Below are 13,780 nucleotides of genomic sequence, written 5' to 3' on the forward strand. Positions count from 1 at the left end.
CCTAATAACTATATATTTATTACACTTAACATTAGGGTACTGTACTGAATACTCAGGGAGAAAAAGGTGTAGATTCACGCGCAGAGCGGCAGGTGTGTATTACGCCTTTACAGAAGACAGGAATCGTGGTCACAGGCAGGCAATGGTCATACACAGGTAGGCAAACAGGCAGGTGAATCAAAACTAGGACTGAAGGCTATAACTGGTTCTCACAAACGAGCTAGGAAAAGTCTTAGTAACTAGTGGTTCTGGTGAAAAATGTCCTTTAAGTATCTCCACAATATCCCCATACGTCTTATTACCTGTTCTGTCTGGCTGTAGCAGGCTGCCTAGTAAATTAAATGTCTTTGGCCCCATTACACTAAAACATGGAGGCACAATGTTGTCCTCATCCATGTCATTTACAAGAACAAAATATTCAAACCGTTCCGTATATGAGCTCCACTGCTCAATACTTTTATCAAACTGTCCAATGTTTCCATCAATTCCAATAATTGTTCGTTTCTCAATAAGCTCCTGATTGTCACTCACTTCAATATTGTCCTCAACCAAAGCAATATTTTCCTAAGTCACGTGATCTTCATTCACTTCACTCACTGACGTTTCCTCCTAAGTTCGCTCATTTAGCAGTTTTAATTAAAAGGTTTGTCTTCACAGTTGAATAAATGTCCTTTCCTTTAATCAATGTATATTCCTCCTTTTTAATCATGTTGTTTTCCCGCTCCGATGTCCATCTCGAGTCCTTTTCTGCCGTCCATGACGATGTTAACTCTCTCTCTTAGCTAGCTCTACTATGCACTTGCCTCTGCTAGCAATACACTGTGCTAACATTAGCCTTTTTTTTATATATGTACATTCAGCCAGAGGCACACTCCAACACTCAGACAATTTACAAACAAAGCATTTGTGTTTAGTGAGTCTGCCAGATCAGAGGCAGTAGGGATGTTCTCTTGATAAGTGTGTGAATTGGACCATTTTCTGTCCTGCTAAGCATTCAAAATGTAAGGAGTACTTTTGGGTGTCAGGGAAATTGTATGGAGTAAAAAGTACATTATTTTCTTTAGGAATGTAGTGAAGTAAAAGTAAAAGTAGTCAAAAATATAAATAGTAAAGTCAAGTACTGACACCCCAAAAAAACTACTTAAGTAGTACTTTAAAGTATTTTTACTTAAGTACTTTACACCACTGGTTAACTCTCTTTCTTAGCTAGCTGGACTATGCACTTGCCTCTGCTAGCAATACACTGTGCTAACATTAGCCTATTCTGGACGACAGAAAATAACAGTTTTAAACAGTTGTAAAAACTCACTATTCTTCCAGACAGAATAGTTCCTGTAGATTCAGACTTACTCATCACCAATCTTTTGTTATGTCTCGTGGGTTTTATAACCACGTCTGTATAACAATTCAATAATGATGAGACAGGAGACAGGAATCAGTTCAACCATTTATCTGGAACGTGATCATCTCAACACATACAAACCCCCATGATGCTCTGCAGCACAACCCCAATATACAACAAATACATAGATAAGTAAATGGAAACTAAACTAAACTCATAGAGGAATTTAAATGTTCAGTTGTAGAAAGTAGGGCCATGGGATAGGGTCAGAAAGGTCAGTATGTTTGATAACTGGTTACAAAGGTGACATAACAAGCATAAGGTCCATTATAACACAGTGAAGTAGAGGGGGGAGCTAAAAGCAGACATGGACAGTGAGACGGTGTGAGGAGGTCAGGGGTGAAACACTAGATCAGGACAGGTAGAAATGGCAGGGCTGGAAATAGACACAGAGACACATTCTGATCATGGCTCAGACCTGACCTGAGACACCCAAACAGAAGATGCCATAGCAAAGTCCTGTCCAGTAGGCTATATGGGATTTCCTTTCATCAAAATCCAAAACATGGAAATATGTCCAGTGTGTGTGTCCACTGTGTATCCAGTGTGTGAGTGTGTCAAGTGTGTGTGTGTCCAGTGTGAGTCTGTCCAGTGTCTGTGTGTGTGTTTCCAGTGTGTGTGTGTCCAGTGTGTGTGTGTGTGTGTGTCCAGTGTGTGTGTGTTTGTCCAGTGTGTGTGTTTGTGTGTGTGTCCAGTGTGTGTTTGTGTGTTTGTGTGTGTCCAGTGTGTGTGTCCAGTGTGTTTGTGTGTTCAGTGTGTGTGTGTGTGTGTGTGTGTGTGTGTGTCCAGTGTGTATGTGTGTGTGTCCAGTGTGTGTGTGTGTGTGTGTCCAGTGTGTGTGTGTGTGTGTCCAGTGTGTGTGTGTGTTTGTCCAGTGTGTGTGTCCAGTGTGTGTGTGTCCAGTGTGTCTGTGTGTGCGTGTGTGTGTGTGTGTTTCCAGTGTGTGTGTGTGTCCAGTATGAGTGTGTCCAGTGTGTGTTTGTCCGGTGTGTGTGTGTGTGTCCAGTGTGTGTGTGTGTCCAGTGTGAGTGTGTCCAGTGTGTGTTTGTCCGGTGTGTGTGTGTGTGTGTGTGTGTGTGTGTCCAGTGTGTGTGTGTACAGTGTGTGTGTGTGTCTAGTGTATGTGTGTGTGTGTCCAGTGTGTGTGTTTGTCCAGTGTGTGTGTGTGTGTGTGTGTGTGTTTGTGTGTGTCCAGTGTGTGTGTGTGTCCAGTGTGTGTGTGTGTGTGTCTTTGTGTGTGTCCACTGTATGTGTGTGTATATTCAGCATGTGTGTGTTCAGTGTGTGTGTGTCCAGTGTGTGTGTGTGTGTCCAGTGTGAGTGTGTCCAGTGTGTGTTTGTCCGGTGAGTGTGAGTGTCCAGTGTGTGTGTGTGTGTGTTTGTGTGTGTGTGTCTAGTGTGTGTGTGTATGTGTGTATGTGTGTGTGTGTGTGTGTGTACAGTGTGTGTGTTTGTCCAGTGTGTGTGTGTGTGTGTGTTTGTGTGTGTCCAGTGTGTGTGTGTGTGTGTGTGTGTCCACTGTGTGTGTGTGTGTGTTCAGTGTGTGTGTGTGCATTGTGTGTGTGTCTATTGTGTGTGTGTGTGTGTGTCCCCAGTGGGTTTGTGTGTGTGTGTGTTTGTCCGGTGTGTGTGTGTGTGTTTGTCCTGCGTTTGTGTGTCCAGTGTGTGTGTGTGTGTGTGTGTGTGTGTGTGTCCAGTGTGAGTCTGTCCAGTGTGTGTGTGTCCAGTGTGTGTGTTTGTGTGTGTGTCCAGTGTGTGTGTATGTGTGTTTGTGTGTGTCCAGTGTGGGTGACAATGTGTGTGTGTGATCAGTGTGTGTGTGTGTGTCCAGTGTGTGTGGGTCCAGTGTGTGTGTGTGTGTTCAGTGTGTGTGTCTAGTTTGTGTATGTGTGTTCAGTGTGTGTGTGTGTGTGTGTCCAGTGTGTGTGTGTGTGTGTTCAGTGTGTTTGTGTGGTGGTGTTTAGTGTGTGTGTTCAGTGTATGTGTGTCCAGTATATGTGTGTGTGTGTGTGTGTTTGTCCTGCGTGTGTGTGTCCAGTGTGTATGTGTGTGTGTGTGTGTGTGTGTGTGTGTCCAGTGTGTGTGTGTGTCCAGTGTGTGTGTGTGTGTCCAGTGTGTGTGTGTCCAGTGTGTTTGTGTTTGTCCAGTGTGTGTGTTTGTGTGTGTGTCCAGTGTGTGTGTGTGTGTGTCCAGTGTGTGTGTGTGTGTGTGTCCAGTGTGTGTGTGTGTGTGTCCAGTGTGTGTGTCCAGTGTGTCCTGTGTGTGTGTGTCCAGTGTGTCTGTGTGTGTGTGTCCAGTGTGTGTGTGTGTCCAGTGTGTGTGTGTGTGTGTGTGTGTCCAGTGTGTGTGTGTGTGTGTGTGTGTGTCCAGTGTGTGTGTCCAGTGTGTCCTGTGTGTGTGTCCAGTGTGTGTGTGTTTGTCCAGTGTGTGTGTGAGTCCAGTGTGTGTGTCCAGTGTGTGTGTGTGTGTGTCCACTGTGTGTGTGTGTGTGTGTGTCCAGTGTGTGTGTGTGTCCAGTGTGTGTGTGTTTGTCCAGTGTGTGTGTCCAGTGTGTCCTGTGTGTGTGTCCAGTGTGTGTGTGTGTCCAGTGTGTCTGTGTGTGTGTGTCCAGTGTGTGTGTGTGTGTGTCCAGTGTGTATGTGTGTGTGTCCAGTGTGTGTGTGTGTGTGTGTGTCAGTGTTACCTTGGTTATTATTTACAGGGACACTGAGGCGCCATCATCCCAAACCCTAAACCCTGGATAGAGGGGCTCAGTGAATGTGGAGTGGAATGTGTTCAGGTGGGTCAGTGTGTCAGAGGAGACTCTGTAGAAGGACAGAGTGCCGGCTGGCCAGTCCAGATACACTCCTACTCTGTGGGGGCTGGAGGGGGGGACGTCTATGGTAGTGGACTTATTATTGTGCCAGGCATAGTAACTCTTGTCATTGCAGCTCAGACTCCAGGACTTGTCATTCCATCCAATCCTACAGACACCAATCATTCCTCTCCTGCAGATTTCTTTATATGTCACTCCTATACCAGCCCTACTCCCACTCCACTCTACCTCCCAGTAACAGCGCCCAGTCAGACCCTCTCTACACAGCACCTGATGCCAGTACTGAAATCTCTCTGGGTGATCAGGATACGGCTGCTTCTCTTTCGTAAGTGTCACCTTTCTGTTCTCCTCAGACAGAGAGAGGTGTCTGTTTACTGTGTTTAGGTCCAGTGTGAGATCACAGACATCTGATGGACGAAACCAGACACAATATTAGAAATCATCATCATTCACATTAGAATGTTAACTCACTTTTCACTAATTCATTTAATGTAGATGTTTCTAGGTATCAAAAGGAGAAGTTAAGGTAACTTGAGAATTGCAGAATGATCATATGTTATACTGTATGGTAATATAAAACACACTTATTCTAATTAATTACACACAAACACAGACACACACACACACCGGTATGCATGCATGACAAACACACATCCTGAGCACACACACACACACTGGACACACACACACACACACACACATACACAGACACACACACATTGTCAAAGCAACTCTTTGTAAACTTTGGTGTCCCTGATTTGTGCTTCTGTAGAACTACAGCTGATATTTAATATGACCAAGTAAGTAATGATGGTGGTCTTTGACTTTGACTTCACTTGAATTAAGACTTATTCTTAGTCATATTCTTCACAGCAGTCAACACTCACATTTTCTAAGTCCAGGTTTCATTGTGTTCTCTCCACCATGTTCCACACTGTAGCGGTAAACAGAAGAACAGACAGTCATTGAGGGATACACCTGAACTCACACACACACACACACACACACACACACACACACACACACACACACACACACACACACACACACACACACACACACACACACACACACACACACACACACACACACACACACACACACACACTCACACTCACACACACACACACACACACACTCACACACACACAAACACACATACACACACACACACACACACTCACACACTCACACACACACACACACACACACAAACACACACACACACACACACAGTCATTATATAACTTTGTCCAAGCGGTCGTAATAACTGTGTGTAACTTGTGTGTGTGTGTGTCGAGTGTGTGTGTGTGTGTCCAGTGTGTCTGTCCAGTGTGTGTATGTCCAGTGTGTGTGTGTGTCCAGTGTGTGTGTGTGTGTCTAGTGTGTGTGTCTAGTGTGTGTGTGTTTCTAGTGTGTGCGTGTGTGTGTGTGTGTGTCTAGTGTGTGTATATCTATTGTGTGTGTGTGTGTCTATTGTGTGTATATCTAGTGTGTGTGTGTGTGTCTATTGTGTGTAGTCAGTTTGTGCTTGTGTTTGTGCGTGTGTGTGTCCTGTGTGTGTGTGTTTGTGTTCAGGGTAAGTTTCTCTGTGTGTGTGTCTAGTGTGTGTGTTCAGTGTGTGTGTGTGTGTGTGTCCAGTGAGTGTGTGTATGTGTGTATGTGTCTAGTGTATATGTGTCCAGTGTGTGAGTTTGTGTGTGTGTGTGTGTGTCCAGTGTGTGTGTGTGTGTGTCCAGTGTGTATGCGGGTCCAGTGTGTGTCTGTGTGTGTGTCCAGTGTGTGTCTGTGTGTGTGTGTGTCCAGAATGTGTGTCCAGTGTGTGTGTGTGCAGTGTGAGTGTGTGTGTGTGTGTCCAGTGTGTGTGTGTGTGTGTGTGTGTGTGTGTGTGTGTGTCCAGTGTGTGTGTTTGTGTGTGTGTGTGTCCAGTGTGTGTGTGTGTGTGTCCAGTGTACTTGTCTGTGTGTGTGTGTGTGTGTGTGTGTGTGTGTGTGTGTGTGTGTGTGTGTGTGTGTGTCTGGTGTGTGTGTGTGTGTGTCCAGTGTGTGTGTGTGTGTGTCCAGCGTGTGTGTGTGTGTGTCCAGCGTGTGTTTGTGTGAGTGTGTCCAGTCTGTGTGTTTGTGTATGTGTGCGTCCAGTGTGTGTGTGTGTGTGTGTGTGTCCAGTTAATGTGTGTGTGTGTCCAGTGTACGTGTCTGTGTGTGTGTTGTGTGTGTGTGTGCATCTTGTATGTGTGTTTATGTGTGTGTCTAGTGTGTGCGTCCAGTGTGTGTGAGTGTGTGTGTGTGTGTGTCTAGCGTGTGAGTGTGTCTAGTGTGTGTGTGTGTGTGTGTGTGTTTGTGTGTGTGTGTGTGTGGGTCCAGTTTGTGTCCAGCGTGTGTGTGTGTGTCCAATGTGTGTGTGTGTGTGTGTGTCTAGCGTGTGAGTGTGTCCAGTGTGTGTGTGTGTGTGTGTGTGTGTGTTTGTGTGTTTTTGTGTGGGTCCAGTGTGTGTGTGTGTCCAGTGTGTGTGCGCGTGTGTCCACACCAGACACACACACTGGACACACACTGGAGCCACACAAACACACACACACACACACACACACTGGACACACCGGACACACAGTCTTTATATAACTTAGTCCAAGTGGTGGTCAGAATGTTTGTCTTAACTAGCCTGATAACTAATATGAACATTGACATAAACCCTCTACATACTTGAGTTTCTCCAGTCTGCAGTGTGGATCCTCCAGTCCAGCAGAGAGCAGTCTGACTCCTGAGTCTCCTGGGTGATTGTAGCTCAGGTCCAGCTCTCTCAGGTGTGAGGGGTTTGACTTCAGAGCTGAGACCAGAGAAGCACAGCCTTCCTCTGTGACTAGACAGCCTGACAGCCTGCAAAGAGTCAAATCATATTAAAACCACACTGATTTTCTTTGGTGGTGAAAATAGTGGCAGTGTGTTTTTTCAAAATTTTCAGATATATCAGCATCCTGAAACCTGCCATATCTATTCATAAATGAATGTATCATTATTAACAATAACAAAATATTTTATAGTACAAATATTTGAGTACTGACCATATCAGTTTAAAAAGCAGTATCAGTCAAAAGACAGACAGTGAGGTATCAGATTTAGATTGAATTGAGTATACAGTCCACAACATATCTATTTTGACAGTGAAGCTAACATTTTAAATGTGGCTCTATACTCCAGCATTTTGGATTTGAGATCAAATGTTTCATATGAGGTGACAGTATATAATGTCACCTTTTATTTGAGGGTATTTTAATACAAATCTGTTTCACCGTTTAGAAATGAAAGCACTTTATGTATCTAGTCCCCCTATTTGCAGAAGTCAAACGTATTTTGACAATTTCACTTACAGTGCATTAAAGTAGTCAAAAGTTGAGTATTTGGTTGTAAACTCGTTGGTTGCATTTGCAGTTTGTTTTGGTTGTGTTTTGGGTTATGTTTTGTCCAATAGTAACTGAAGGGTGGATGATGACTGGAGTAATTTTCTGTCTAAGTGAGTAGATAACATGTTTCTAAACACTACTGAATTAATCCGGATGATGACATGATTAAGAAAAATCATGAATGAATCATGAATAATAATGAGTGAGAAAGTTACAGAGGCTACAACAAAACATGCTAACCTCTCACCATTACCAATAACAGAGGGGGTATGATCCTTGTTCCTCTGTAACTTTCTCATTCATCATCATTCATGATTCATCATGATTATTCATAATCATGGTAGCATCCACATGAATGTAGAAGTGTTCAGAAACATCTTCTATTCTTACTGACAATACAAGTGAAGTAACTCCAAAATGACAGGACATTATTCACCATTCAGTTTCTATTGGGAAAAACATCATCCAAAACACAACCAAGACAAACTGCAAATGCATTAAACCAGTTTGTAGAATCACAAGCTTGATGTAATCACTGCAGGTAAGGAATATGGGACCAAATACTAAACTTATGACTACTTTAATACAATATAAGTGAATATGTCCAAATTATTAAGACTTTTTCAAATGGGAGAACTAGATGCATAAAGATATTTCATTTCTAAACAGTAACACAGATATGTATGAAAATACTCTCAAATAAAATGTGACATTCTGTAATGTCACCTAACATGAAACATTCTATCTCAAATCCAAATTGCTGGCGCATAACACCAAATGTAAAACTGTAAGCTTCACTGTCCAAACACATATGGTGTGGACTATGTGTGCAGATAAACACTACTAAATTAATAATTGTGTGTGTGTCCAGTGTATGTGTGTGTGTGTCCATTGTGTGTGTGTGTGTGTGTGTGTGTGTGTGTGTGTGTGTGTGTGTGTGTCCTGTGTGTGTGTGTGTGTGTGTGTGTGTCCAGTGTGTGTGTGTGTCCTGTGTGTTTGTGTCCTGTGTGTGTGTGTCCAGTGTGTGTCCAGTGTGTGTGTGTTCATTGAGTGATACAGCAATACTGACCTCAGAGTCTCCAGTTTACAGTGGGGATTCCCCAGTCCAGCAGAGAGCAGCTTCACTCCTGAATCATTCAGGTCATTGTTACTCAGAGCCAGCTCTCTCAGGTGTGAGGGGTTTGACTTCAGAGCTGAGACCAGAGAAGCACAGCCTTCCTCTGTGACTAGACAGCCTGACAACCTGCAAGAGTAAAAATATTATTAAAATCACACTGCTATTCTTCAGTGTTGAAAATATATTTTTTCAACATTTTCAGATACATCAGAGTCCTGAAACCTGCAATATCTATTCATGTATGTGTATATACAGTACCAGTCAAAAGTTTGAACAAATCTACTCATTCAAGTCTTTGTTTTGTTTTTTTTAAACTATTTTTTTACATTTTAGAATAATAGTGAAGACATCAAAACGATGAAATAACACATTTGGAATCATGTAGTAACCAAAAAAGTGTTAAACAAATCAAAATAGATTTTATATTTTAGATTCTTCAAATAGCCACCCTTTGCACAATCTTGGCATTCTCTCAACCAGCTTCATGACGTAGTCACCTGGAATGCATTTCAATTAACAGGTGTGCCTTCTTAAAAGTTAATTTTTGGAATTTATTTCTTTCTTAATGCGTTTGAGCCAATCAGTTGTGTTGTGACAAGGTAGGGGGGCTATTCAGAAGATAGCCCTATTTGGTAAAAGACCAAGTCCATATTATGGCAAGAACAGCTCAAATAAGCAAAGAGAAACGACAGTCCATCATTACTTTAAGACATGACGGTCAGTCAATACGGAACATTTCAAGAACTGTTAAAGTTTCTTCAAGTGCAGTTGCAAAAACCATCAAGCGATATGATGAAACTGGCTCTCATGAGGACCGCCACAGGAATGGAAGACCCAAAGTTACCTTTGCTGCAGAGGATAAGTTCATTAGAGTTACCAGCCTCAGAAATTGCAGCCCAAATAAATGCTTCACAAAATTCAAGTCACAGACACATCTCAACATCAACTGTTCAGAAGAGACTGTGTGAATCAGGCCTTCATGGTTGAATTGCTGCAAAGAAATCACTACTGAAGGACACCAATAATAAGAAGAGACGTGCTTGGGCCAAGAAACACAAGCAATGGACATTACACCGGTGGACATTTGTCCTTTGGTCTGGAGTCCAAATTGGAGAGTTTTGGTTCCAACTGCCGTGTCTTTGTGAGAAGCGGTGTGGGTGAACAGATGATCTCTGCATGTGTAGTTCCCACCGTAAAGCATGGCTGAGGAGGTGTTATGGTGTGGGGGTGCTTTGCTGGTGACACTGTCTGTGATTTATTTAGAATTCAAGGCACACTTAACCAGCATGGCTACCACAGCATTCTGCAGCGATACGCCATCCAATCTGGTTTGGGCTTAGTGAGACTATCATTTGTTTTTCAACAGGACAATGACCCAACACACCTCCAGGCTATGTAAGGGCTATTTGACCAAGAAGGAGAGTGATTGAGTGCTGCATCAGATGACCTGGCATCCACAATCCCCCGACCTCAACCCAATTGAGATGGTTTGGGATGAGTCGGACGGCAGAATGAAGGAAAAGCAGCCAACAAGTGCTCAGCATATGTGGGAACTCCTTCAAGACTGTTGGAAAAGCATTCCAGGTGAAACTGGTAGAGAGAATGCCAAGAGTGTGCAAAGCTGTCATCAAGGCAAAGGGTGGCTATTTGAAGAATTTCAAATATAAAATATATTTTCATTTGTTTAACACCTTTTTGGTTACTACATGATTCCATATGTGTTATTTCATTGTTTTGATGTCTTCACTATTATTCTACAATGTAAAAAATAGTAAAACATTAAGAAAAACCCTTGAATGACTAGGTGTGTCCAAACCTTTGACTGGTACTGTATATAAATGAATTAATGTGGGCAGGTAGCTTAGTGGTTAAGAGCGTTGTGCCAGTACCCGAAAGGTCGCTGGTTCTAATCCCCGAGCCCACTAGGTGAAAAATCTGTCGATGTGCCCTTGAGCAAGGCACTTAACCCTAATTGCTCCTGTAAGTCGCTCTGGATAAGAGCGTCTGCTAAATGACCAATTATTATTATTTATTATTATAATGTATCTTTATTAACAGCAGATAAACACTACTAAATTAATCATTGTGTGTGTGTCCAGTGTATGTGTGTGTGTGTCCATTGTGTGTGTGTGTGTGTGTGTCCTGTGTGTGTGTGTGTGTGTGTGTGTGTGTGTGTGTGTGTCCAGTGTGTGTGTGTGTCCTGTGTGTTTGTGTCCTGTGTGTGTGTGTCCAGTGTGTGTCCAGTGTGTGTGTGTTCATTGAGTGATACAACAATACTGACCTCAGAGTCTCCAGTTTACAGTGGGGATTCCCCAGTCCAGCAGAGAGCAGCTTCACTCCTGAATCCTTCAGGTCATTGTTACTCAGATCCAGCTCTCTCAGGTGTGAGGGGTTTGACTTCAGAGCTGAGACCAGAGAAGTACAGCCTTCCTCTGTGACTAGACAGCCTGACAGCCTGCAAGAGTAAAGATCATATTAAAATCACACTGTTATTCTTTGGTGGTGAGTAATTTTCTGTCTAAATGAGTAGATAACATGTTTCTAAACACTACTAAATTAATCCTAATGATGCCATGATTAAGAAAAATCATGAATGAATCATGAATAATAATGAATGAGAAAGTTACAGAGGCTAAAACAAAACATGCTAACCTCTGACCATTAACCTCAAATAAAAGGTGATATTCTGTAATATCACCTAATATGAAACATTTTATCTCAAATCCAAAATGCTGGAGAACAGCACCAAATGTAACACTATAAGCTTCACTGTCCAAACACATATGGTGTGGACTATGTGTGCCTGGTAAACACATGTGGATCTGGTGAACAGTTCTCACTTGTTGACCAACTACAGGAATACTGACTTCAGAGTCTCCAGTTTACAGTGTGGATTCCCCAGTCCAGCAGAGAACAGCTTCACTCCTGAATCCTTCAGGACATTGTTACTCAGATCCAGCTCTCTCATGTGTGAGGGGTTTGACCTCAGAGCTGAGACCAGAGAAGCACATCCTTTCTCTGTGACTCCACAGCCTGACAGCCTGACAAAGAGATCATCATGATTTCACAAACAAACTGTTATTTTAACACCAGTAGTGTAGATGGACAATGGCAGATGCATTTGGTTTATTCTCTTAAACAATATACAGATTCATCTTCCATCTCCTAGAATTGTATGGTCATATTGTAATACTAATGTGAACATCAATGCATTGATTCATTATGTTATTCAATAATACATATTTTCTCTAAACTTAATATTTATTCCTGATGAGTAGTATTTAAATGTAATTTTATGTACTCACAGAGTAGCTCTGGAGGCTTTGACCACTGGCAGCAGCCTCAGAAGACCTTCCTCTGATCTGGTGTATTTATTCAGGTCAAACACATCCAGCTCCTTTTCTGAAGTCAGCAACACAAAGACCAGAGGTGACCACTGTGCAGGTGACCGTTTGGCCATTGAGAGACTTTGTGAGCTCAGGTAGCTTTGGATCTCCTCCACTAGAGAATGGTCATTCAGTTCATTCAGACAGTGGAACAGATTGATGCACCTCTCTGGAGAGCGATTCTTCCTGATCTTCTCCTTGATGTACTTGACTGTTTCTTCATGGCTCGGTGAGCTGCTTCTTGTCTTTGTCAGTAGACCTCGTAAGTGCTTCTGATTGGACTCCAGTGAGAGGCCCAGAAGGAAGCGGAGGAAAAGGTCCAGGTTTCCTGTCTCACTTTGTAAGGCTTTATCCACAGCACTCTTGTAGACAGTAACTTCAGTAACTTGCGGTTCGGCCATTAGATTCTCATTGTTGTTGATGAATGAGAGGAACACATATACAGCAGCCAGAAACTCCTGAATGCTCAGATGCACGAAGCAGTACACCTTGTCCTGGTACAGCACACATTCCTCTTTAAAGAGCTGTGTGCACAATCCTGAGTACACAGAGGCTTCATTGACATCAATGCCAGCCTCTTTCAGGTCTTCTTCATAGAAAATTTGATTGCCATTCACAAGCTGTTGAAAAGCCAGTTTTCCCAGTGACAGAATGCTCTCTTTTTTCCAGTGTGGACCTGTCTCTTCTTTCCCAAGATACTTTTCATTCTTCTGTTTGGTATGAAACTCCACAAGGTGTGAGTACATCTCAGTCAGAGTCTTGGGCATCTCTTCTGTCTTGTTTGTACTCAACATGTGTTCAAGGACTGTTGCAGAAATCCAACAGATGACTGGAATGTGGCACATGATGTGGAGGCTCCTTGATGTCTTTATGTGTGAGATGATTCTGCTGGCCAGGTCCTCATCACTGAATCTTTTCCTGAAGTACTCCTCCTTCTGTGGGTCATTGAACCCTCGTACCTCTGTCACCTGGTCAACACCCCCTGAGGGGATTTTATTGGCTGCTGCAGGTCGGGTAGTTATCCAGAGGAGAGCAGAGGGAAGCAGATTCCCCTTGATGAGATTTGTCAGCAGAACATCCACTGAGGTTGACTCTTCAACGTCACAACAGATCTTGTTCTTCTGGAAGTCTAGGGGCAGTCGGCACTCATCCAGACCATCAAAGATGAACAGAACTTTGTACTTGTCGTAGTTGGAGATTCTTGATTCTTTGGTTTCCATTGAGAAGTGATTGAGAAGTTCAATGAAAGTGTGTTTTTCCCCTTTCATCAAATTCAGCTCCCGAAAAGGGAATGAAAATACAAATTGGACATCCTGATTTGCTTTTCCTTCAGCCCAGTCCAGAATGAAATTCTGCACAGAGACTGTTTTTCCAATGCCAGCGACTCCCTTTGTCAGCACAGTTCTGATAAGTTTGTTTTGTCCAGTTAAGGGTTTGAAGATGTTGTTACATTTGATTAAAGTCTCTGGTCTTGCTTGTTTCCTGGTTGTTGTCTCAATCTCATATTCAGTCTTGACCTCTCCTTTTCCACCCTCTGTGATGTAGAGCTCTGTGTAGATCTTATTGAGAAGTGTTGGGTTTCCTTGTTTAGCGATCCCCTCAAATACACATTGAAACTTCTTCTTTAGATTAGATTTGAGTTCACGTTGGCAAATCACAGCAA

At 42.9% G+C, this 13,780-nt stretch overlaps 1 protein-coding gene across 1 annotated transcript; it reads right to left on the reverse strand.

Annotated features, from left to right (window-relative positions):
- Positions 1–8,237: 8,237 nt before the first annotated feature.
- On the reverse strand, positions 8,238–13,780 carry LOC311099041 (NLR family CARD domain-containing protein 3-like; the record flags this gene model as incomplete). The annotated part of the gene is made up of 4 exons (XM_084139642.1): positions 12,037–13,780; positions 11,599–11,772; positions 11,013–11,186; positions 8,238–8,250 (listed from the first exon to the last, which is right to left on the reverse strand). The coding sequence occupies exons 1-4, from the start codon at positions 13,383–13,385 to the stop codon at positions 8,238–8,240; spliced, it is 1,710 nt and encodes a 569-aa protein (XP_083995768.1). The 5' UTR covers positions 13,386–13,780.

Source organism: Coregonus lavaretus, assembly GCF_964263955.1.
Source record: "Coregonus lavaretus genome assembly, chromosome: 2".
NCBI lineage: Eukaryota > Metazoa > Chordata > Actinopteri > Salmoniformes > Salmonidae > Coregonus > Coregonus lavaretus.